General features: G+C 37.4%; 1 protein-coding gene across 1 annotated transcript; it reads left to right on the top strand.

Moving 5' to 3' along the window:
• Window positions 1-36: 36 nt before the first annotated feature.
• iyd (iodotyrosine deiodinase) lies at window positions 37-26,299 on the top strand. The gene is made up of 5 exons (XM_073051477.1): window positions 37-242; window positions 13,119-13,307; window positions 16,949-17,108; window positions 18,799-18,952; window positions 19,458-26,299. The coding sequence occupies exons 1-5, from the start codon at window positions 56-58 to the stop codon at window positions 19,638-19,640; spliced, it is 873 nt and encodes a 290-aa protein (XP_072907578.1). The 5' UTR covers window positions 37-55; the 3' UTR covers window positions 19,641-26,299.
• Window positions 26,300-26,339: the final 40 nt, after the last annotated feature.

Below are 26,339 nucleotides of genomic sequence, written 5' to 3' on the forward strand. Positions count from 1 at the left end.
CAGAGTTGGGCAAAGTTCAGTGATTTGTTGAGATCCTGGTAGTAAGTTGTGCACAATGTCTCTCTTTTCTCCCCTGACTCCTGTCATTATTGCAGTGATTTGCATTTGTGTTGTTGCCTGGCGGTGGAATAAGGGGAAAGCGAAGACAGAAAGAAACATTGATAGTGAAGTAAGAACCGGTTCCAACCGTTGGGCAGCCGAAGACCTGCAAGATGAGACGGAGCCCAGCATGGAAGAGAACGGTAAGATAAAGGAATGTTTGAGTGCCAATTTTATCTAATACATGCTAAAATGGATCTTTTGAGGAGGTGGAACATTAAAAACAGTGATTTGTTTTATTTTAATCGAAGCAGCCTTTAGCAACTTTTTAGCAAAGTGGATTTCTGTCCCTCAGTTGTTTGAAGATGCACTTTCTGATTACATCACTAAATAGATTAGCTTAACTTTGTTAATGAGTCTCACCGCAGCAAAATAGTATTCCTGTATGTATACTATCAACTCCTTTAATAACCTTAAACGTATAAACTAGCTGACCTCTTAATCCTCCATATTCAAGGCCATTTGAGCTTTTACTTTTGTACCATGTAAAGGTATATTTATCTTTTTTAGGAATTAAGGAAATTGATGCTTCATAAAAGGATTATAGTAATTTACCTACTACTAAATCATCTTTAAAAACTTTACATAACCAGGGGGAGAGTAAATCTGAAAAGATCTTTAAAAATTCAGCTATATAACCACTCCTTTAGCTCAGTATCATTCATATAAATTTTAAGTGCTTCTTCCAGTGGGGGAAAGCTGTATTGCTCAGACCTAAAAGTAGTACTTCAAATCCATTCTAACTAATTGTAAATCACTTTGTTAAAACATGATTACCTCTTTCCAGCAAAGTGTTAGGACTAAAATGCAATTAGTAGTTCATAGCCACAGAAATTTAGGTAAAATAAACATCTTAATAGCATTAATTCTACCAATCAAAGATAAAGACAGTGGGGACCATTTAGTAAACAGTTGTTTAACATGATCAATTAAAGGTAAAAAATTAACTTTAAATATATCCTTATACTTCTTAGTAATTTTAACCCCCAAATAAGTAAAATAATCAGTAGCCAATCTAAATGGTGATTGTCTATAAATAGGGATTTGCATATTTAATGGCAAAAGCACACTCTTATCAAGATTCAATTTATACCCAGAAAAACTACTAAACTGGGCAAGTAGAGTTATTACTGCAGGAATGGATTTCTCTGGGTTAGAAATATATAATAACAGATCATCTGCATATAATGATATTTTATGCGTCCCGTTCCCATGAATAATACCAAATATATTAGGTGAATCACGAATAGCAATTGCCAAGGGCTCTAGGGCAATATCAAGTAATAAAAAACTTAAAGGACAGCCCTGCCTAGTACCTCAAAAGCCTAAAAAAAAGGGATCTCTGATTATTGGTAAATACGGCAGCCAAGGGTGTATAACAGTTTAACCCAAGATATAAATTTTGAACTGAAATTAAATTTCTCAAGTATATTAAATAAATATTCCCATTTAAGTCTATCAAACGCCTTCTCAGCGTCAAGCGAAGTAACACATTCTGGAGTATTAGATGAAGTAGTGTATACAATGTTCATTAACCTCCTAACATTAAAATGTGAATAAAGAGTTTTAATAAATCCTGTCTGATCCTCAGAAATAATCTGAGGCAATACCTTCTCTAATCTAATTGCTAATATTTTGGAAAAGATTTTAGAATCCACATTCCACAAAAATATAGGCCTACATGATGTACATTTAGTGGGATCTTTATCTTTTTTAGGAATTAAGGAAATTGATGCTTCATAAAAGGATTGTGGTAATTTGTGGTAAAGCATCTTTAAAAACTTTACATAACCAGGGAGAGAGTGAATCTGAAAAGGTCTTTAAATTCAGCTATATAACCATCTGGACCGGGTGCTTTACCTGAGTTTATTGAAAAAATTGCCTTCTTTATTTCCTCTTCAGTAATGGGTGCATCTAATACTAAACGTTCCTCAGCTGGTAATTCTGGAAAATTTAATTCCTTTAAAAATTCATTCATTATAGTAGTATCATCAGGAAATTCTGATTGATATAAATTAGTATAAAATTCTTGAAAAGATTTGTTAATTTCGTCATGATTAACTGTCAAGACACCATCCCGTCTACAAACTTTATTAATCTGATGTTTTGCCAAAGCAGCTTTCAATTGATTAGCCAACAATTTATTCAATTTATCACCATGTATATAGAATTGATTTAAGTAATTGGTTTTCAATCGGCGATGTTAATAACAAACTATGTTGCATCTGAAGTTCAGCTCTCTCTTTATAAAGCTCCAAATTGGGAGCAATAGAATATTTTTTATCAATATCTTTAATCTTATCAGCCAATGCACGTATCTCATAATTTGTTTTTTCAATCCAGTGGAAAATGAAATAATTTGTCCACGGATATATGCTTTAAAGGTATCCCATAATATCCAACTGAAATTTCTTCGTTTGAATTAGATGAAAAGAAAAATGCAATCTGTTCTTTAATAAAATTAACAAAATTTAAATCCTGAAGCAAAATAGAGTTGAACCGCTATTGTCTAGTACTAGAAGTTACATCACTAAATTTAATTGATAATTTCAGAGGTGCATGGTCAGAAATGGCGATTGCATCATACTCACAAGTAGTGATGGACGAAACTAAATGAGAGTCAGTAAAAAAAAGTAATCGATTCTGGAGTAATTGTGATAAACATGGGAAAAAAGAGAATTCTTTATCATTGGGATGTAGAAACCTCCAAATTTCTAAAATTCCCATGTCAACTAAGAAGGAATTGATAAAAGTTGCAGATTTATTTGGAGGTACCTGATTGGGTGCAGACCTATCCAACATAGGGTTCAAACAACAATTAAAATCTCTGCCCATTATTAACCTATATTCATTTAGATTGGGAAAAGATATAAATAGCTGCCTAAAAAATTCAGGATAGTCTGTATTAGGTGCATAAACATTAGCCAAAGCTACTTTTTGGTTATAAAGTAAACCAGTAATTAATAGAAATCTACCATATGGATCTGAAATTATGTCATAATGTACGAATTAGATCGAAGGGTCTATAAAATGGAAACACCCTTTACTTTGGTCGAAGAATTAAAGTGAAACTGTTGTCCTTTCCAAAACCTAAAAAAATTCCTCACATGAGTCTCCTGCGCAAGTATAGTCTGAGCATTTAATCTATGAAAAACCTTAAAAATCTTCTTCCGTTTAATTGGATGATTCAAACCATTTGTGTTCCATGAAACAAAATTAATAATCTCCTTAAGCAAACCATATGGTATGTAAAGGGTTAACCAAGTTGCATAGGAAACTCATGAACCAGTAAGAGGAAAAAAGTCTAAAGAGGAACTGGAAGTTACAACAATAGAGACATTTTTGTAGTTTCAAGGCAGCCCAAATGAAATAAAAAAACTAGAGTAACAAAAAACCTCGCCCCCTCCCCCAAAGCCAAGAAACCTGGCAAATAGGCAGCCAGGAAGCTATCTAAGACCCACCCAACCCCCATCTCTCTTGATGGCAAGTCTCCTGATTTCTGTATCTATTTCAGGCAGGCAGTATCAATTTTTATTCCTAAATTTTTTTTGATACTATCCATTCTAAAATTTCTTCATGTATATGGCAATATAGAAATCACAGGTTAAGTAAGAAATATTTACAGAAATCAAAAAAGGAAGGCGGTTTGGCTCTGCCGAATCTTAGATTTTATTACTGGGCAATTAATATTCGTTATTTAACATTTTGGACATGAGTTGGATGAAACTCAATCTCCACGATGGATGAATCTTGAGTGGGAGTCTGTACAGGGGTTTTCATTGGCTTCTATTCTAGGAGCTGTGCTTCCCTTTGTATTTACTAAACTGAATAAACAAATGATAAATCCAATAGTTAAACATACAATACGAATATGGTTTCAATTTTGTAAATTTTTTGGATTGAATAAATTTATCCTGTCTAGCTCTATTATATCTAACTTTTTTCCCCCAACCATCTAGAATTGATCAAGCCTTTTTGTTATGGAAAAACAAAATGAATAACATGTTTTTATAATTTATTTATGGATGATTGTTTTATGTCTTTTGAACAGTTGTCTAATAAATATTATTTGCCTAGATCACACTTTTTCAGAGATCTACAGATTAGAAACTTTCTAAATGCTACTTTACCTACCTTTCCAATATCACATCCAATTGAAGTTACAGAAAAAAATTTGGGTTTAAACCCCTTTCAGAAGAGTTTAATAGCAATTATTTATGATTTGATTATGAAAATATGTCTAGGTACTTCTGATAAAATTAAGAATGAGTGGGAAAGAGAACTTCAAATATCTTTATCTACAGAGGAATGGAAGAAAATTCTTAAACTAGTTAATACTTCATCAATGTGTGCCAGACATGCTTTGATACAATTTAAGGTGGTTCATAGGGCTCATATGTCCAAGGATAAGTTAGCACGTTTTTAGTCATATAAACCCTGTTTGTGATAGATGTAATTCTGAAGTAGCATCTTTGACACATGTTCTGGTCGTGCCCTCTGTTAAGAAAATATTGGAAAGATATTTTTGATATTATTTCAGCAGTTCTGTGTGTTGATTTAAAACCTCATCCTATCACTGCAATCTTTGATAGACTCTAGTCTATAGACCAGTGATAGACTCTAGTCATTTATCCTCATCAGCTTGTCATTTAATTGCTTTCATGACATTAATAGCCAGAAGACTGATTTTATTTAAATGGAAAGATTCCAATCCACCTACCACATTTTAATGGTTTTCCCAAACGATTGCATGTTTAAATTTGGAAAAGATTAGGAGCAGTACTATGGACCCCTCAGTTAAATTTGAAGAAAGTTGGAAGCCATTTATTCAATATTTTCAAATGATGTAAGTTGACCCTTTCTGAATCCTTTTTCTCAGTAATTTATTTTATGGATAGAGGAGCAGAGTTAAATGACAAAATATAATCTTAACCGATGAATTATGGCAGCCCAATCTTTGTTTTTTTTTTAGGTTAGTTTGTTTTAGTTTGTTTTTTTTCTCTTTCTTTATAATTATAATTATCTTTTTCATGGCTAATTACTAAGAGATTGGGAGGTTAGACTCCATTTGTTACTTGGAATATGTGTTTCTACATGTTAACCGTTATTAATGTACTCCTGATCTCTATGTATTAGTATTAATATTGTTTATTGGAAACTTAATAAAAAGAAAAAAAATAGTTCATAGCCAGTTTTACATTTTACTAATTTTCACTCAAATGCCTTTTATCGAATGATAGGTGATTATATAAATACCTAGTGCTTTAAGGCTATTTTATCTATTCCATTATATCTGCATGGATCTTTCCCTGAACCTGAGTGCACTGTCTTAAGTGCTTCTATTGGATGTCTTTATAAATATGGAATTCTCCTTTGGGGTTCTTGGCTTAAAAATCATCAACACAACTTGTTAACAGTAAAGTCTAAAGCTGGCCTGTTATAGAGTTTAACAATATTGTGCCCATTTTTGGGTGATTTAGCATCCACTTGGGAACTTAACAACTAATCTTCAGTTGCCAGAGCAGATAGTGGAGTGGAGGTGAAAATAAATGATGTTAAAAGTTCATGCAAAGTCACAAATAAAAGGGTTGTGTGTGGTGGTAATAATCTTCTGAGGTGTGTCTATTTCAGTGCAAGGAGTATTGTGGGGAAGGCTGATGAGCTGAGGGTGTGGATTGACATGTGGAATTATGACATTATAGCTATTAGTGAAACTTGGCCACAGGAGGGGCAGGACTGGCAGTTTAATGTTCCAGGGTTCCGATGTTTCAGACGTGATAGAGGCAGAGGGATGAAGGGTGGAGGGGTGGCATTGCTGGTAAGGGAAAATGTTACAGCAGTGCTCAGGCAGGACAGATTAGAGGGCTTGTCTACCGAGGCTATATGGGTGGAGCTGAGAAACAGGAAAGGTATGACCACATTAATGGGGTTGTATTATAGACCACCCAATAGTCAGCGGGAACTGGAGGAGCAAATCTGCAGAGATAGCAGACAAGTGCAGGAAACATAAAGTTGCAATAGTAGGGGATTTTAATTTTCCACGTATTGATTGGGACTCCCATACTGTTAAAAGTCTAGATGGGTTAGAGTTTGTAAAATGTGTTCAGGAAAGTTTTCTAAATCACTATATGGAGGTACCAACTAGAGAGGATGCAATATTAGATCTCCTATTAGGAAATGGGTTAGGACAGGTGATGGAAGTGTGTGTTGGGGAACACTTTGGTTCCAGTGATCATAACACCATTAGTTTCAACTTGATCATGGATAAAGCTAGTTCTGGTCCTCGGGTTGAGGTTCTAAACTGGAAAAAGGCCAAATTTGAAGAAATGAGAAAGGATCTAAAAACCATAGATTGGAATAGGTTGTTCACTGTCAAGGATGTGATTGGTAAGTGGGAGGCCTTCAAAGGAGAAATTTTGAGAATGCAGAGTTTGTATGTTCTTGTCAGGATTAAAGGCAAAGTGAATAAGAATAAGAAACCTTGGTTCTCGAGGGATATTGGAACTCTGATAAAGAAGAAGAGAGAGATTATGACATGTATAGGAAATGGAGCAAATAAGGTGCTTGAGGAGTATAAAAAGTGCAACAAATACTTAAGAAAGAAATCAGGAGGGCTGAAAGAAGACATGAGGTTCCTTTGGCAGTCAAGGTGAAGGATAATCCAAAAAGCTTCTACAGGTATATTAAGAGCAAAAGGATAGTAAGGGATAAAATTGGTCCTCTTGAAGACCGAGTGGTCTATGTATGGAACCAAAAGAAATGGGGGAGATCTTAAATGGGTTTTTTGCATTTGTATTTACTAAGGAAAGTAGCATGGAGTTAATGGAAGTAAGGCAAACAGGTAGTGAGGTCATGGAACCTATACAGATTGAAGAGGAGGAGGTGCTTGCTGTCTTGAGGCAAATCAGAGTAGATAGATCTCCAGGACCTGACAGGGTATTCCCTCGGACCTAGAAGGAGACTAATGTTGAAATTGCAGGGGCCCTGGCAGGTATATTTAAAATGTCGGTGGGTGAAGTTCCAGAAGATTGGAGGACAGCTCATGATCCGTTGTTTAAAAAAGGCTCTAGAAGTAATCCGGGAAATTATAGGCTGGTAAATTTGATGTTGGTAATAGGTAAATTATTGGAAGGAGTACTAAGAGATAGCATCTACAAGTATTTGGATTGACAGGGACTTATTAGGGAGAGTCAACATAGCTTTGTGCGTGGTAGGTCATGTTTAACAAATCTATTAGAGTTTTTTGAGGAGGTTACCAGGAAAGTGGATGAAGGGAAGACAGTGGATGTTGTCTACATGGACTTCAGTAAGGCCTTTGACAAGGTCCCGCATGGGAGGTTAGTTAGGAAGATTCAGTCGCTGGGTGTACATGGTGAGGAAGTAAATTGGATTAAACTTTGGCTGAATGGGAGAAGCCAGAGAGTGGTAGTGGAGGATTGCTTCTCTGAGTGGAGGCCTGCGACTAGTGGTGCACCACAGGAATCAGTGCTGGGTCCATTGTTATTTGTCATCTATATCAATGATCTGGATGACAGTGTGGTAAATTGGATCAGCAAATTTGCTGATGATACAAAGATTGGAGGTGTAGTGGACAGTGAGGAAGGTTTTCAAAGCTTGCAGAGGGATTTGGACCAGCTGGAAAAATGGGCTGAAAAATGGCAGATGGAGTTTAATATAGACAAGTGTGAGGTATTGCACTTTGGAAGGACAAACCAAGGTAAAACATACAAGGTAAATGATAGGGCACTGAGGAGTGCAGTAGAACAGAGGGATCTGGGAAAACAGGTACAAAATTTCCTAAAAGTGGCATCACAGGTAGATAGGGTCATAAAGAGAGCTTTTGGTACATTGGCTTTTATAAATCAAAGTATTGAGTATAAGAGTCGGAATGTTATGGTGAGGTTGTATAAGAATTGGTGAGGCTGAATTTGGAGTACTGTGTGCAGTTTTGGTACCAAATTACAGGAAGGATATTAATAAAGTTGAAAGAGTGCAGAGGAGGTTTACAAGGATGTTGCTGGGACTTGAGAAACTGAGTTACAGAGAAAGGTTGAATAGGTTAGGACTTTATTCCCTGGAGCATAGAAGAATGAGGGGAGATTTGATAGAGGTATATAAAAATATGATGTGCATAGATAGAGTGAATGCAAGCAGGCTTTTTCCACTGAGGCTAGGGGAGAAAAAAACCAGAGGTCATGGGTTAAGGGTGAAGGGGGAAAAGTTTAAAGGGAACATTGGGGGGCAGCTTCTTCACACAGAGAGTGGTGGCAGTGTGGAATGAGCTGCCATGTGAAGTGGTAAATGTGGGCTCACTTTTAACATTAAAGGAAAACTTGGACAGGTGTATGGAGGGATATGGTCCAGGTGCAGGTCAGTGGGACTAGGCAGAAAAATGGTTCAGCACAGCCAAGAAGGGCCAAAAGGTCTGTTTCTGTGCTGCAATGTTCTATGGTTCTATTAGATTTACTTTTGTCTTGGCACTTTTTTTTTTACACTGGTAGGCTTGTTAGAATTGTCTGCAATGATAGTAAGTGCTGTTCTAAATGCTGACAGCTGAGAGAACTTGGACGCCAGTAGGGTGAAACTTATAATGTGGACTTTAACATTCTGTTATATTACAAAGCTGAGTAATTGAAAATCTCAGTCTTCATGCATCTTTTGCAAATAGTATTAGAGTGAGCCATGACACTGGGAAGTGAAGTGTTTTCTGCCTCCTTGTCTCTGAAGTAGGTTTGCTCTAAAGATCTATCATTGTTTGAAAATTAAAAATAGACTTTTAATTATATGATGTTCCAGTGTTGTTGCTTGAGGAATAACTGCTGTACAGCCAGGCAGTAACAGCCTTGGATTAAGACAATATATTTAATATAGTAAACTACAGAAGAACTTTATAGGAGTCTTATTGAATTTAACTATTTAATATGAATTAATCTAATAAAAGAACTGTGATGGAGTTGATGAACATGGAAGGAAATCAATTACAGGGCTACACGAAAATAAAAGGAGAAATGGGATTGGTGAAATTGCTTTGCTGGGAGCTGACACGAACATGATGGGCTGGAAGGCTTTCTTTCTGTGGTAGTAATAAGTGAATTTTAACCAATCCCTGAACCGAAAAACTCTTCAAATTAATTTTCCATTTAGGATTTATTGTTCATATCTCTTGGAACTTAATCACCCCACACCAGGAAAACCATCCTTTCCACATATATCCTTTGATAATCTTAAAGATTTTATGTTGGGCTGCCAGTATATCACCTTGGTGCAGCAGTCCCCCTTATATTTGTATATCTTTGTTCTAATATGATACCAACTTCTAAATGTTAATACATATTTAGAATACCTCCGTTTGTTTCTTTATGGCTTGTGAAAACAAATAAATAAAACTAATACCTGGCTTTCTAGTGCATAGTGGATAGAATGGTTGCAGTAAGCCTTTTATATGTTGAATTTGTAACAAAAAACTTAAGTTCCAAGAGATATGAACAATAAATCCTAAATGGAAAATTAATTTGAAGAGTTTTTCGGTTCAGGGATTGGTTAAAATTCACTTATTACTACCACAGAAAGAAAGCCTTCCAGAATGCATCACACGCTGCACCCGCAAAGCTAAACAGCATTGTGAAGGACCCCACGCACCCCTCATACAAACTCTTCTCCCTCCTGCCATCTGGCAAAAGATACTGAAGCATTTGGGCTCACACAACCAGACTGTGTAACAGTTTCTTCCGCCAAGCCATCAAACTCCTCAACTCCCAGAGTCGAGTCTAGTCTCTCTCCCTCCCCCTTGCAATTTTAGCTCACTTTTTTTCTCAATTCCTGCTAAAATATTGTTTACATTTACATAATTTATAATTATATTGTAATTTGCCCTTTGCTGTGTCTATTGTTTTGTTTATTAATTATTGTATTGTTTTGTGCACTTTATTTAGTCCCATGTAGGTCTGAAGTCTAATGTCATTTTGTGTTGTTTCACATAGTTTAGTGTAGTTTTGTGTTTTTTCAGGTGGTCTAGTGTAGTTTTGTGTTGTTTCATGTAGCATCATGGTCCTGGAGGAACGTTGTTTTGTTTTTACTGTGAATTGTACCAGCAGTTATTGTTGAAATAACAATAAAAGCGACTTCACTTGACTTGATCTAGTCTACAACAATATTTATATTTCCTCTCAATCTCATCATTTAATTCCATCTTCCCATTCCTTTCAGTAAGTTTATCTATGCTATTCACCTGAAATACTCAGAGGTAAGAAGCTCCACAGTTCAATCACTCTGCACCAGGTTTTAGTCTCATAAATGTATTTTAATGTATGCTTCACTGCTCTCAAGAGGTTTCTTCTGCTAAGGTACGTTTTGAAGAACTCTGCATGGTTTCTCAAAGTTGACTTTATCACATAGTTTGGACATGGCAGAGAGCTCTCTCCTCCTAAAGTCACCATTGTTCAATGTAGAAGAAAGTGCTCTGTATGTCAAGTCACTGTCCTTAAAAATTGTAATGGGCACTTAACTTCTAGAGTGCAAAACACTTGATTTTCTGGGAAAGATGAGCAGTAACCAGAACAAAGCTGTTTTGTGTCAGTAGAAATTTCTGTAGCATCTTAGTTACAGAATGATGCAGCTTAGAAGGCAATTCTACCATTGTGTTGAATCTTAATTAGACCTATCCAATTAATCCCAGTCCCCATAAACCAACATAGTTTTGTACTTTAGTGTTATATTAACCTCCCCTGTTAAATTTATTATTGATCCACCTTCCAACATCTTTTCAAAGCATTTCATTGCTTGGGGGAACAAAATGCTAACCTCCCTTCTCACCTGCTCTAAAATCAGGTGAATTGATTATTGAGATTTTTGTTGACTGGAATCACTGTTGGTGATTCTCTTTATTTCTACTATTAGCATCAAAGGTCTTAAATGGGTGAACCATCTACCCACTGCTTCTACAAGATATTTGCAGTTGACCTGTTACAATACTATTATTACTACTATGAAGATCCCATCTTCACCCCCAAGCTCTACCAGCCTTACACCTACCTCCCCTTATTTTAGGATCAGATACAGACCTGCTAAGCCAACAGATTCAGGCCTGCAAATTGTATTGATACACCCGTCTGCTTCCTTTCATAAAGCTACAAAATGTGATGGATACAGCCCAGTTGATCCCAGGAAAAACCCTCTCTGCCATTGAGCACACCAACAAAGAGCACTGCTGCAACAAAGCAGCATCCATCATCAAGGACCCCAACCATCTAGGTCATACTCTCTTCTTGCTGCTACCACCAGGAAGGAGGTACAGGAGTCTTGGGTCCCACACTACCAGCTTCAGGAACAGTTATTACCCTTCAACCATCAGGCTCCTGAACCAGTGTGGACAACTTCACTCACCCCAACAGTGAACTGATCACTGAACACAATCTATGGATGCACTTTCAAGGACTCTACAACTCAAGTTATTATTTATTTTGCATTTGTTTTTGCTGTTTGCCTTATGCACATTGGTTGCTTGTCAGCATTTGTATGTACATTTTCATTGATTCTATTGTATTTCTTTGATCTGTGAATGTGTGCAAGAAAATGAAACTCGGTAGTATTTGATATACAGTGTACATACTTGGATAATAAGTTTGTTTTGAATTTATAACTGTGAAGTGCTGTCTGAAACTGTAGTTGGGTTTCCTTCCATTGGCCAATAGAAAGAACCAATCCCACTGAAATTGCCATTATCCCTTCATTTCCAAGTTTTTGACACCTTCCAGCATGATGATGAATTATCTCCAGAACTTTAAGGTGGTGTTGTAAATATGAAATTTGATGGATTCTGGAGTTGTGAGAGGAAAACTAGGAAGTGAAATAGTAGAATGCTGATGTTCAAAGATAACCTTTAGCTTTGTGATTCCTCTTTGGTCATGATGTTTGGCTGCTTGGTCACATAAGGTGCTGCACTTCCCTACTCTCTTTCCTCAAATTGTCCAATGGATAAACTGTAGCAGTTTTCTGTCATCCTCTTAATGACCTACCCAGATCAACACTGTTCACTGGACCATTCACCTCCATTTTGATGTCCATTTTACCACAACTCAGGGCAGCTTTGTGCTGTCACATGCAGGATGATCAATGTGGGTTTTGTTTTAGGGACACAAAAGATTCTGCAGGTGATGGAAATCTTGAGCACTACACGTAAAATGCTGGAGGAACTCTGCAAGTCAGACAGCACCTATGGAGAGGAATAAACAGTTAATGATTTGGGCTGAGACCCTTCATTAGAACTTACTATTATCTAGTACAGTTCTGTAACTTGAAAGAACTTTGCAATAATCTGGGGACCTTGGTCGTTAATGGGTGCTACATTATTTGCCATATGCACGCAGATCATGGGACCCTGCTTATTTTTATACATCTGAAGTGTGGTAGCAACAATTAAGTATGAAATCCTAATAATATCAAAGTGATTGAGAAAGTTGCAAGCACATTTCCTCATGCCTGGAAATTAAAATGATGCTAGTTTCATGACAGTTGCTGCTTTCACTCAATTTATCCCTCCCCCCCCCCCATTTCCTCCTGAACCCACATACTCTTATATCTTAAAATTCAGCGCTGTGTTGATGTGTTACCAGAGGATGGAGAGCAGGCAGCACAGAATGGATTTCTTAAGAAGGTGATACAGCCCATGTTTATGATTACAGTGCAGGTAGGCTTAACAGATTTGTATTTGATCTTGAGTTTGTGGGAAGATCTTTGAATGTGAGTTGAAGATGCATTTTACATCAGAACAGATTTTTATTTCTATTGATATAAATTTCCTGCTTTCTGGATCTCAGAAGATGGAAGTTTTTCTAATTAGAGTGACCAGTGATTTTGAAGTAAGTATGCCATGGACTGAAACTTACTTAGTGTTTAATTCTCAGTGTTTTAAACTCGTGTGATTTTTGTTTAGGTGCCATTGCCCAAATAAATGCTTAATTCAATGTGTTTCTGTTTAACCTACTAAATAGTCCTTTGTTCTTGTGTTCTTTACATTCCAGCTGAAGAATGGCTTGAAACTGATGTTGTAATACAACATATTCCATATTCTATGAAGCGTTATCCAGAGAAGGAAATGATCTGGAGAGCCAATGAGTTTTACCAACAGATGAATGAGAGGAGGAGTGTTCGCTTCTTCAGCAAGGAAATGGTACCAAGGGAGGTGATTGAGAGCATCATCCGGACAGCAGGTAGCAACCAGGCCATTTTACTTTCATCTCTGAAAGGAGCAGAAAAGTTGGCAGTATTGATGTTGATAGGAATTCTTTGATCAGGTTTCAGTTCCCCTAACCGAGTTATTGCTTCAGGTAAAGACTGTTCATTAGAACTGAGGGAATGCTGGGGAAAACTAAATGCAGAGTAAAGTAGAGAGGTGAGATGAGGTGGAAAGCAGGATCACCTTTCTGCAAAAGATAATAAAAGACAGAACAGATGAAAATGCCAAAAACTGCACTAAAAGCTAGGCCATACTGATTGAGAGAGAGAGAGAGAGAAGTAGAATTAATGTTTTGGGCATGGATCATTCATTAGAACTAAGAACTAAAAAAAAGGATGGAGGAAATGGTTGAAAAACTTAAGGAAATTGGGAGGATAAGGGGGACATTAAGGAAAGATTTGTAATAAGGTATAATTTTTAAAAAAGTGAATGTGGAAGGAAATAAAAACCGAGAGTAGCTCAAAAAGCAGAATGATTATTTGAAATTATCCAAAGAATTAGGAAGGAATGTTGGAAATCTGTTACAAATGATGCTGCTTGTTTGTCACTTCTGAACTCATTGTTGAGTATGGAAGATTATAATGTGCCCTGTTAGAGGATAAGTTATTATTCCATGGCTAATGTTGAGTTTTAGTGAATTAAATGTAATACTGAGGACAGTGAAATCAGTGTGGGAAGCAGAGTAGAAATTAAACTGACAAATGACCGAAAGCTTGATGACATGGAAAAGTTCTGAAAAGTATTTATCATCTTCAATATAGCAAAAACTACATTGTGGCCTCCCGAGTTCTCTGTCTAGCTTTCAGGGTAGCTGATAATATTAACATCTCTTCTTCTTCTCATGATACACTGTCCAATCCTTTTTAGGCCAGCTGATCATTTCTTGAACTGTCTGTTGCTGTACTCTTTGTATAGCATGTCTTCCTTCTCCTGTTGAATCAGATGACATCTGTGCCCATCTTTCCCAGTGTTCTATGTCTTCCATAAGATTTTTGCCTTTACCATGGTATCAAAATGGTTTAACTCAAAGGTATAAATTGCATCCCATGAGATTGTGATTATCATAACTCTCCACCACACTCAATATCATTCTCTTAAATCTGTCTCAGCAACCTTTGTAACTTTTATCCTTCAAGTGAGCTTAAAACGGGTATCCATTCCATCACATGGCCATTTATTTCCATTGTGTCACACTATGCCCTGCTTTCGCTTATGACTGTTTATTCTGTTCTGTCAGCAGAGAATTGTCTATCCTATTCCTGGTAGTGTGGAGTCATCATCTGTGCCTTTGGTACTGTAAGATAGAACTAACCCATTAAACCTCTGACCAGCCTCTCCTCTTTCACCTTCCACAGGTTTAAGTTTACATTCTTTCTTCTGCTCATATCCAATTCTCATCCAATATTCTTGTGTTTGATTACCTGCTGCATTTCTGGTTAAGTTTAATTTTTAGAATTGCATTCTTTTCTTGGTTCTGCATGGTTTCTATCATGTCTTGTCTTGTCTTGTCCCACTAAAGCCCTTCGGGATCTCTGCATTCCTCCCACTTCTAACTTCTTTCGTACTTCCAGTTTTGATTATTCCATGATTGGTGGCTTCACCGTCATCTTTACTTTATTGTCACCAAACAATTGATACTAGAGCATACAATCATCCCAGCGATATTTGCGTTTCACGCTCCCTGAAGTACAAATCAAAGTAAATATAAAAATTTTAATTATAAATCATAATTAGAAAATAGAAAAGGGAAAGTCGGTAGTGCAAGTCAGGTCCGGATATTTGGAAAGTACGGCCCAGATCCGGGTCAGGATCCGTTCAGCAGTTTTATCACAGTTGTAAAGAAGCTGTTCCCAAATCTGGCCGTACGAATCTTCAAGCTCCTGAACCTTTTCCCGGAGGGAAGAGGGACAAAAAGTGTGTTGTCTGGGTGGGTCATGTCCTTGATTATCCTGGCAGCACTGCTTCGACAGCGTGCGGTGTAAAGTGAGTCCAAGGATAGAAGATTGGTTTGTGTGATGTGCTGGTCTATGTTCACGACCTTCTGCAGCTTCTTCCAGTCTTGGACAGGACAACTTCCATACCAGGTTGTGATGCACCCTAGAAGAATGCTTTCTACAGTGCATCTATAAAAATTAGTGAGGGTTTTAGGGGACAGGCCAAATTTTTTCAGCTTTCTCAGGAAGTAAAGGTGCTGGTAGGCCTTCTTGGCAGTGGACTCTGCTTGGTTAGACCAAGTCAGGTCTAAAAGCATAACCACCAGAATTTACTCCCTTAAGTCTCCTAAAAGTTACCTGTTGAAGCTAATAGTCATCTGTCCTAATATGCTATCATATGGCTCATTGTCATATTTTGAGTGGTATTAAAGACACTGTATATATTTTTTGTAATTACCAGAAGTGTGATGCAAATACATAACCTGAGCTTCCACTAAAATAGTGCTAGCGACAGGCTAGCAGCTCTACCAAATCACCAGACGACACTGATTTACCTGTAGGGAGACCTTTGGGTCTAGTCCACCCCCACAGTCTCAGGTTTGAAATCTGAACCAAGAATGGAATGAACAATTCTCTTAACACAATAGAATAGGTCATTTGGGGAACAAACTCATTGGACATGAAAAGTATCAGTTAAGTTTTCTTTGTACAAATGCCAAGATCTTTGAATATCTGTGCAATTATTAATCCAATTTGAGATCAAACCAAGCATTTAAGAACAAATGAAGCAGGACAAACACACTGTTCAGAGCAATGCTTGATAAATGTATTATTTAAGCACTCTCATACAGACTCTCCACGGAACAGCAGTACTCCAGAGAATGGTATTTTTAAAGAGGATTTTGAGTAGAATGGAGCACTGACTCTTGGATGCTGAGTGCTTCAAAAATATTTACATGCCCAGAACTGCAGACGAGAAAGGAAATTTAAAAGAAACCCATTTTAAATCAAGGGGGTGTGTTTCTAAACTAGAACTGTTTCCAGAGGTTGGCTGAAATTATGAGTTACAGAGCCAGGGAATCAATCTCAAGTTATAGGAAAGACAGCAACACCACCAACGGCAATATTTAAAATGCTAGCTAAGGAGAACACTTCCTAATAATAACAACCATTTTGTATTTATGTAGCAAGTTAGAATTATGTATAGAATTTTTTGAGTTGCCAGAAGAGTGATGGAAAAATGCAAACTGAGTTTCTGATTAAAATAGAGCTAGGATTAGACACCTAGCTGTATCCAAATCACCAGATGACACTGATTTACTTCTGGCACCTCAAAGGAGACATTATGACGTAGCAATTCATGGGTTAAAGGGTCAGGTTATAGGACAGAGGCATAAAAGAATAGGAACATTTTGTTACAGTGTATTATGATGTAGTGGGTACCAGTTGAAAGGGTGGTGAAAGCAGATTCTGCAGTAACGGGGAAGAAGATTCAAAAATAATTAAGAATCAAAACTTTTCCAGGGTGTGATGTAAAAGGCAAGACATTAGCTCTAATTGAATAGGTCAAAGACATGGCTGGGGACAGTTGACCTATTTTCTGTTTTTATATTCCATGACTTAGTCCACATACATCAACAGTAGCCTAGTACTGTAGACCCATTTTCCTGTTTCCTTAAAGGGACTGCTCCAAGTGGAGCACACACAGAGCCCTGGACATTCGTAGTCATACAAGACCAGGAAATGAAACATCAAATACGAAAAATAATTGAGGAAGAGGAGGAAATTAACTATCGGAAGAGAATGGGAAAGATTTGGGTCGCTGACATACAGAAATTGAGGTAAATTTAATCAAAGTGTGAGTTAAATTGAAATATTGCAGGAGCTGAACATCTAAAATAGAAGAGTAAATGATGGGTAATCTTCTTCAAGGCAGAAAGCATCTTTAGAGAAGTTAATGTTTAAGCACAGAATGATGAGATACTCAAGTATTGATAAAATTTCATCTCATCTTAACCTTTAACTGTTAGCTGACTTTGAAGTGCCAGTTAAAGGGAACAAAAGGCAAAATGCTTGCATTTGTATTTGTTTTATTATTTCAGGTGCCCAAATTTCACTGCATCAGTCAACTCCCTAATTTATGTACACTCAGTGGCCACTTTATTAAGTATATTTGTACACCTCATTAACACAAGTATCCAATCAGCCAATCATGTGGCAGCAACTGTTTGCATAAAAGCAAGAAGACATGGTCAGAAGTTCAGTTGTTCAGACCAAACATCAGAAAGGGGAAGAAATGTGATCTAAATAACTTTGACTGTGGAATGATTGTTGGTGCTGGATGAGTATCTCAGAATCTGCTGATCTCCTGGGACTTCCGTGCACAACAGTCTCTAGAGCTTATAGGTTCCTTCCTCCAAATCATTACTAGAAATTGTAAATAGCTGCATACCTAGCAGATGTCCATGACACTCAACCTAAAGATGGCACTCTTATTGCAACTCACTGTTTCCTGGTAAATAAACAGTCCAATGTCTGTGTTAATTCATTTATAAACATTTCTGTAGTGTGGCTGCTGTTTGGAGGCCAAAACATCTTTCTGTTGCTATTTAAAAAAAATTCCACATATTCCAAGCCTCCTTCATCTCTCAGAACTACTTATTTCATCTCTTATTAGTAGAATATCCCAGTTTAGCTTTTCCTCCCTGCCTGGTTCTTCACAATCGAATGTCCGAGAGTATAGAGTTCCTGCTTTAATCTTCTTGTAATCGTATCTCCATAATGCTGACAGATCATGTCTGTTTATTCTTGTGCTGTTAGTTCATTGATTCTGTTTCAGATACTATGTTCTGATTTTGTCGTTTTACTGTCATTCCTTACATAAATCTCCTTGTTTAGCTCTATTGTTGTTCTATCTGCTTTGCACGTATCTTCCACCTTTTGCTTTGTTTCTTTTGTCTTTTGTGTCTATATTTCCCCCACCTTGTCTAATTCCCTATTCAGGTACACAGTCTAACAAAATACCAGCTAACCTCCTTAAGGATATAACTCTCAGTTCTGCCAGAAAGTAGCCCATCCAGCTTCTATATATTGCACCTTCCCCAGAACTGGAATCTAAATGCTCTTGATCTAAAGTGCACCTCTCAGGGAAATATTGTTGGAATAATCCTGGAGAGCTGCTTGACTACAGTGTGTTCTGTATATCATGCACGCTACAGACCACACCAGTTGTTTAGCTGGTATATTTGATTTCTTAGCTGGGGCATCAATCAGGGAAGTTGCTTACCTGTGGTATTGATGCTACCATTTCAGCAGGGCATCATTTACTGTTCTAAATTTCTGTCCATTAAAACAGATGTAAACCCAAATTTGAATGATGGAGCAGACTTGATGGACTGAACAGCCTAATTCTGTTCCTATGTCTTATAGTCTAATGGTCCAAACCATGGCTTGAGTTCATTGTATCATAAATACTGCAAAGGATACTAAAACTATTTTAAAATACATCATTACTGGGTTTTTTTGTTGTAGGACAAACTGGATTAAAGAGTACCTGGATACTGCACCTTATCTTTTATTAATATTTAAGCAAACGTATGGAATCCTACCCACTGGCAGGAGGACCCATTATTACAATGAGATTAGCGTTTCAATTTCCTGTGGAATTCTTCTAGCAGCTCTGCAGGTAATCAAACTTCTACTATTTAGAAGAAACCCTAATTTTATTTTTTGATCCCAAACTCAAAGTTGATGATGAACATTGTCCAAACTTGCTGCGTAAGGTAAGAGTAGCTAGTGCAATCACAAAACTACAAATAGCCATTAAGTAATCGTCAGTTCCTCATTTCAGTGCAACTGATTTCAGAAAACCTCAGCTTAACTTTGCATCTCAAAGACTTCAGATTTTCAGTGCAGTACCACCTCAAAACTATACTGTAATAGCAACCCCTATTTTATACTCCAGCATTTGGAATGAGACTTACTCTGAATTTAAAGCATCACATCAGGGAGGAACACAGAACAACATCATATCATTAATATCAGCTTGTTGTCAGAGTGAAATCACATCAATAATATCAGAGTGAATCCTACTAAACAAAGTACAAAATTGATCTTAAACTCCATGATAATGATGGAAAATTCATGTTGAGATTTTAAAGATGAATTTGTTTTACTGTCTCCCCATCCAGAATGCTGGTCTAGCGACAGTCACTTCAACTCCTCTGAACTGTGGTCCTCATGTGCGTGAAATCCTTAGGCGCCCAGCAAATGAAAAGCTGCTGCTGCTGCTACCAGTAGGGTACCCAGCAAAAGATGCTACTGTGCCAGACTTAAAGCGCAAGTCATTGGATGAGATTATGGTGTTTGTGTAACTTTTTGAAATAACTCAATATCTACAGATTGTTGCTCACAGTACTTCAATGACAACATATTCATTCTTATACAAACCTTCCAATAACTGGATAGAATGTAATCAACATCACAATAATGAGCACAAAGTTACCTTTGTCCAAATTCGGGATTCTAGTGCAACTAGGGGAGCCTCCAAAGTAGGAAACCTCCAAAAACCAAGTACCTGGAAAATGTGACATCCGCTTAAAAATCAATTTATTGGGTATCTCGTACTCAACTTAATTCCCAACATTTGAAATCTCAAAATAGCATTATATTTCCAAATTCCAATAATGGAATTATAGCACAATACTCAGAACAGTGTGCTTTAAATAATCTAATTATTTAGGTTAAAAGTTATAAGAATTCATATTGAGTTATGAGAATTCATAATGGAGGTTGCCTACATAAATATGCCTGCTATTTCTGTCTGGTTTCAGGATATTTGTACATCTAGAATTCTGATCTATGCAAGAGGCCCCTCTGCTTCCTCACTCAAACTCAAAAAAATCACAGTGTATGTAGAATTTTATAAAATGTATGTTCCTGGAGAAAGTCATCTGGTACTCTGGGAAATCTTGGAGAACAGTAAATGGGCAGGTGTCATGCAATACAAGAATTGAGAGGACTATGTCCTGTATGGCACACTTATTCAACAATGCTGAATACAGAAATGTATGACTCTATCCCAAGAAGCAGCAGTCTACAATAGAAACACCATTACTGTATGTAGCAAAGGACTACACAATTGACAGCACTGGGTAACAACTGCAGAAATTAGGGTATTCAACAATCGGCAGATAGATAGGTATTCCTAGTGATGCAGCAATGGGCCTTTCATGATGTCTTATTTCACTGATGTAGGTTCTTGGGACATCCACCAAGAGACTGAAGAACTTCTTGAAAGGAAAATGAGAATAGCCAGAACTCATGGTCCATGAGGAAATGGATGATATTGGATGGATTCCCTGAAGTCATACTTTCAGTTGTATAGGAAAACATAATGAGTACTGTTTCAGTGGCAGTAATCCCTCTATTACTGCAAGTGCCTTGGACCACTGACCTTTGAAATGGTGGGGTAAAACAGGTTAAGACATAACCCAAGAATTGGTTCAGGAAGTAAGTTTTCTAGTTTTCCATTCTAAGGCAGAGGCCCTGATTAACGTGGAAGAGTTACACCTCATCAAAGTCTTGATCATTGTCCTAACTAGTCCTGTGGTGAAAAGTTTGAACAAATAAGCAACATGATGAAGTATCAAAGAGGAAAATCAAAGTACATTGATGATTAGGTCAGAACTTAAACAGATGACTGTTTAAATATAGGGCCATACAGAATAGGTACAGATCGCTTGGCCCAATCAGTCCATGCTAGTCATATTTCCTTCGAGTTAGTCCCAATTTCCTGTGTTTGCCCTGTATCCCTCCGGGCACCTCCTCTTTTTGCAGCTCCCCAAGTCCTTTTTCAATGGTACACCATTGCCTCCACCACTTCCAGCAGCTCTTTCCATATTTTCTAACCCCTTTGGATAAAAAAAAGTTTCTCCTCTCACCTTAAACCACATCCTATAGTTTTGATTTCTCTATCCTGGGAAAAGACTTACCATCATCTTATGTCTGCCTCTCATGATTGTACACATTTTTATAAGGTCATTCCTTAGACTAGTAGTACCATGTACATCTTTGGACTCCACACCAACAAAAGATGCGCATACATCAGAAGTGGTTCATTTGATTGACTAAAAAATAAAACACAAGTCGAGAGATGGAGTGGGAAGCATACATTGAGAACATTCAGATATGACAGTATCATTTTCCCCCATAAGCTCACAACATGGACACATATGACCATAAGATATAGGAGCAGAATTAGGCTATTTGGCCCATTGAGTCTGCTCCATTATTTCATCATGACTGATCCATTTTCCCTCTCAGCCCCAATCTCCTGCCTTCTCCCTGTTTCCCTTCATACCCTGACCAATCAAGAATCGATATCAACCTCTGTCTTAAATATATGTAGAGACTTGACCTCCACAGCTGCCTGTGGCACAAGTGCCTCAGATTCATCACTCTGTCTAAAGAAATTCCTCCTCATCTCCATTCTAAAAGGATGCCCCTCTGTTCTGAGGCTATGTCGTCTGGTCCTAGATTCCCACACCATAGGAAATATCTTCATCCCATCCACTCTATTGAGGCCTTTCAACATCCGATAGGTTTTAATTAGGTCTCCCCTCATTCTTCTGAATACCATATGACAAGCCGTTCAAACCTGGAATCATTTTCGTGAACCTCCTTTGAAGCTTTTCTAGTGTCATCACATCCTTTCCAAGCTAAGGGTCCCAAAGCTGCTCACAATAGTGTAAGTGCGGCTTCACCAATGCTTTATAAAGCCTCAGTAGTATATCCTCGCTTTTACAGTATATTCTAGCCCTCTTGAAATGAATGCCAACTTTGCATTTGCCTTCCTCACCACCAACTCAACCTGCAAATTAACCTTTCGGGAATTGTACACACCCAAGCCACTTTTTTGCCTCAGATTTTTGAATTTTCTCTCCATTTGGAAGATAGTCAACCCTTTTATTCTACAAAGTGCATGACCATACACTACCTGACACTATTCCATTTGCAACTTCTCCTAATCTGTCTAAATCCTTCTGTAGCCTCTATATGTCTTCAAAACTAAAGAAATATAGAAATTCAGTACAGCAAATAAAAATGTGCGTGCTTTCTCCCCTCACAGTTGTTTCTACTGTTACTGAATTTAAGATGTTTTACAGAGTTGGTCATTCTTTGAGAGAAAATATTTGTTGTTAGTAAATTTATTTTCGTAACACATTGCAATTCCAGTTAAATATATACAAGAAGTGACCTTACATTTACTTAGTGATATTTGTTTATCTCAAAACAGGTTAGAACCAATGAAATGCTTTTAGACTATGGCCACTATCGTTAATATTAAAATGCATGGTGGCAAATTTGTACATGGCAAGATTTTATAAACAACAACCAAATAAATAGGTACAGAGGAGATGTCAGGGGTAGGTTTTTTATGCAGAGAGTGGTGAGTGTATGGAACGGGATGCCGGCAGCGGTGGTGGAGGCGGAAATGATAGGATCTTTTAAGAGACCCTTGGATGGATTCATGGAGCTTAGAAAAATAGAGGGCTATGGGTAAGCCAAGGTAGTTCTAAGGTAAGGACATGTTCTGCACAGTTTTGTGGGCCTAAGGGCCTGTATTGTGATGTAGGTTTTCTGTGTTTCTAAATGATCAGAAAATCTATTTAAGCCGATGTTAGATGAAGGTTAAATATTGCCCAGGATAGTAAGGACAACTGTTTTACTCTTCATCCAATTAATGTCTCAGGATTTTTGCATCCATCTGAGTATGCAGCCTCAATTTAATGCATTATCTGAAGAAGGGCCTCTCAAATCCAAAAGTCTTAAACTTAAACTCATGACCTTCTGACATAGACAAGAGTGTTACATTTGGACTAAGCCTGACCTAGTAAGTATTATGTTTCAAGGACAGATCTTAAAGTCTAATTTAGTAAAATACTATCATTACTGAGCTACTTTGATTCTTGTTTTCATGATTAATTTACATATTAAATTATTTTAGAAAGGGATACACTAACTCAGAATTTAGTCTGAGGCCAGTATTTGTATAGGAGCTCAGTAGTTGAAATGTATGTCTTAGGTACTGTGAAATAAGGAAAGGATATGTGTATTGGTCTGGCTTATAATAACTGCATGTAATTCTCGAAATGAGGACAAATAGAACATGGCATCCACAACACAGTAAAGGGGCTGGAAATGGAAATGAAATGATACGGATTTCCTTCTATTCTGTAGCTGTAGCTGCTGTTTGGTCCTTGCAGTACTACTTTCTAATATGATGACAAAATGATTGAAAGTGAAAGCAACCATCAACCAGGCAAAGTAGTTCAAAACCTCATTAAACTAGTAATAGAAGTTTAGCAAAGAAATGAAGTGGTAAATAGTGACCCAGAACATAATACTGTCATACTAGAAATTATGACCAGTACATCTATCATTCTCAAACCCACCAGATAGAGTGGGATTCCTTTGGAAAGATCACAGTTTTCTTGTAAATTTATCAGAAAGCTTGCTATAAAGCAAAGAGGAAATTTCCATATTTCACAGAATATACAGTTCAAGAACATGACACTTAGTACAACAGGTTTTTGCTTCAAAAGTTTTTTTTTTCTATTTTACATCATCTCACCCTCTCAGCAAATCATTTAATTCCTTTCTCCACAATTGCCAGTAACTGATAAACTCACGTATTTGTCTAAGTGTGAGAAGATTCAGAGCTGGAAATGAGAAAATTCCTCTGTCAAACTATTAAATATTGAATACATTGAAACTGGTGCTTCAATAAAGACTTAAGATCCATTTAGTTCACCTTCTAACCTTCCTCCTGGTTAAATGCTTTGTCAACAATGGAAACATTGGATACACACAGTAATCACTCCCTATCAAATAGTTTATAGCAAATCCTGGTATTAATTTAACAATCACATAACATCTTCAAGACTTGTCATGGTTCCTCTTGCCTTCCTTAATAGTCTTGCTTTTCCCATCGTTTTATTGAGAGTGAGGTCTATCTTCAATCACTTTCCTCTTCCATTCTTTCATTATTCTGTGTCTAGCCCTGATAAGTGTACCCTCCCAACTGTGCTTGCAAAATGTCAATTGCCCAGAATGTTCCTACATAGCATTTCAGCTTTGATCCTTATCTCCTCTGATGCCTTGTTGGCCCATCAACATTTTGCATCTAATCTCCTATACCAACTTAAGTTTAGGGGATTCAGATCGACAGTCTCATAAAGTCAGAAATGACATCCCTGCATGATGGGGACAAAGTTATCCTTCCTTGTACTTCTCAACTAGACTGCAAGTTTTGACATAGTTGAGGACACCATCTTCCTCTTTTCAATCATTGTCTACTTATGCAGGACTTCACTCAACTGGTTCTATTGAATGTACCCAGGACCCATCTGTAATGACTTCACTTCCTTCTGAGACCTTTCTATAATAAACTCCAAGATGTATCATTGGTCCCTGTCTAGTTCTCATCTGCATGCTAAGCTTCAGCAACATCATTGGGTTACATGTCATATTTTCATTAATATCAATGAAGCCCAAATTTACTTCCCCACAAGATGGATATCAGTCCCCCAAGATGAACTTGAACTACTTTTCTGTGCTGTTAGCAGGGCTGTCTATTTCCAACTTTGAAACTTGGCTGATTCTTGTCTTTCTTTGAATTTATCTGTGCTGATACCTATATTGAATTTATTCTTTCCAATACCCTTCTGGCTAGACTCCCATATTCCACCCCTTCCCATAAGAAGGACATATAAACCCTTGTATTCTGTTCACTCAGCACCTTTACATTTCTATTCATGTACTTCAGTTCACACCTTTTTTTTCAAACATGTTTATGGCTTTGTCATCTCCGATCTCCTCCAATTCTGTACTCACTTGAGATACCTGCTATTCCTATAGTTAGTGTCCAACATTGTTTGTAACATTCCAGGTAGCACACTGTCCAATCCACCATCATTGCCTGTCCCATGGACACTCTAACCATTTGCAGCTGTACAACTGCTTTAGTTCTGCAGCCATCATAGGAGTAGAGAGAGCAGTAACTTGTGATCAAGTGTACAGACAATGTGGCGCAGTGGGCAGTTCTGCATTGGATTTGCCAATCAGCCAGTGGCTAGTTCTCCAATGGACTTGCAGGCCAGTGTTGAGTATGATGTGGCAGATCAGCTTTGCAATTCTATCCTCCTGTTTTCTAGCTGGAGATGCCCGATAGCTGGAAATTGTTGTGAAAAGCTACTCATCACACTTCCCATTTGTCACAATTATTCAAGTCTTGTTTTCTAAAGTCATGTTAATTTAACAAATAGCAGGAAGTGGTGTGTGTTGAGGGGAGAGCACGACGAGAGTGAATGCCAGTGCAGATGAGAGATGCAAGCAGAGCTGGAGGAGAGCTGGGAAGCAGTTTAAAAATGGACACCAGCTTCTTACCGGGAACTGCAAATACTGCAAGATGTAAAGGCTTGTGTGCTAAATTGTTGATAGTACCATTCAAGCACCAGTCTGTAACCACAACCCTGAGGAACCAGGTATACCTCTTTCATGATGTTCCCCTTGCTATACAGCTAACAAATCCCACTGTGACTCAATGAGTTTGCTGAGGGATTGGATTACTTTTGAGTGATTTGCAAAAAACAAGTATAATTAATTTCAGCATGTATTGGACAATATATTTATTGCACCGATGAGATAATTGAAATAGAAATATCTGATTGTGAACATAAATGCAGAAAAAAGTTTGTACTCTTATCCAAATGTTTAATGATAGTTTAACAGTTTGTAGTGGGAAGGTTCAAGTTTTGGCACAGCAACAGTTGAACTCAGCCTTTCTTTCAGGTAATTCTCATCAATGATGTCTAATGCTGCAGACCTCAAAATTGACAAGTCCTAATAAATAAATCTTCCATTTTACTCAGGTTTACAACCCAAACCAAGATGAAGGTAATGGGATCTGTTTTTACATGTACGGTATATGCTCACTGCATCACTCTTATTGCTCACCTCACATTATTTATCAGTAAGGACATATACATCACTATCATTTCCCCCTCAAG

The sequence above is a fragment of the Hemitrygon akajei genome, chromosome 7 (assembly GCF_048418815.1).
Source record: "Hemitrygon akajei chromosome 7, sHemAka1.3, whole genome shotgun sequence".
In the NCBI taxonomy this organism is placed as follows: Eukaryota; Metazoa; Chordata; class Chondrichthyes; order Myliobatiformes; family Dasyatidae; genus Hemitrygon; species Hemitrygon akajei.

Coding starts and splice junctions, on each gene's coding strand:
- iyd (XM_073051477.1), top strand. CDS start 56: ATGTCTCTCTTTTCTCCCCTGACTCCTGTCATTATTGCAGTGATTTGC. Junction 243..13,118: donor GCCCAGCATGGAAGAGAACG/GTAAGATAAAGG, acceptor TTTACATTCCAG/CTGAAGAATGGCTTGAAACT. Junction 13,308..16,948: donor GAGCATCATCCGGACAGCAG/GTAGCAACCAGG, acceptor GTTTCCTTAAAG/GGACTGCTCCAAGTGGAGCA.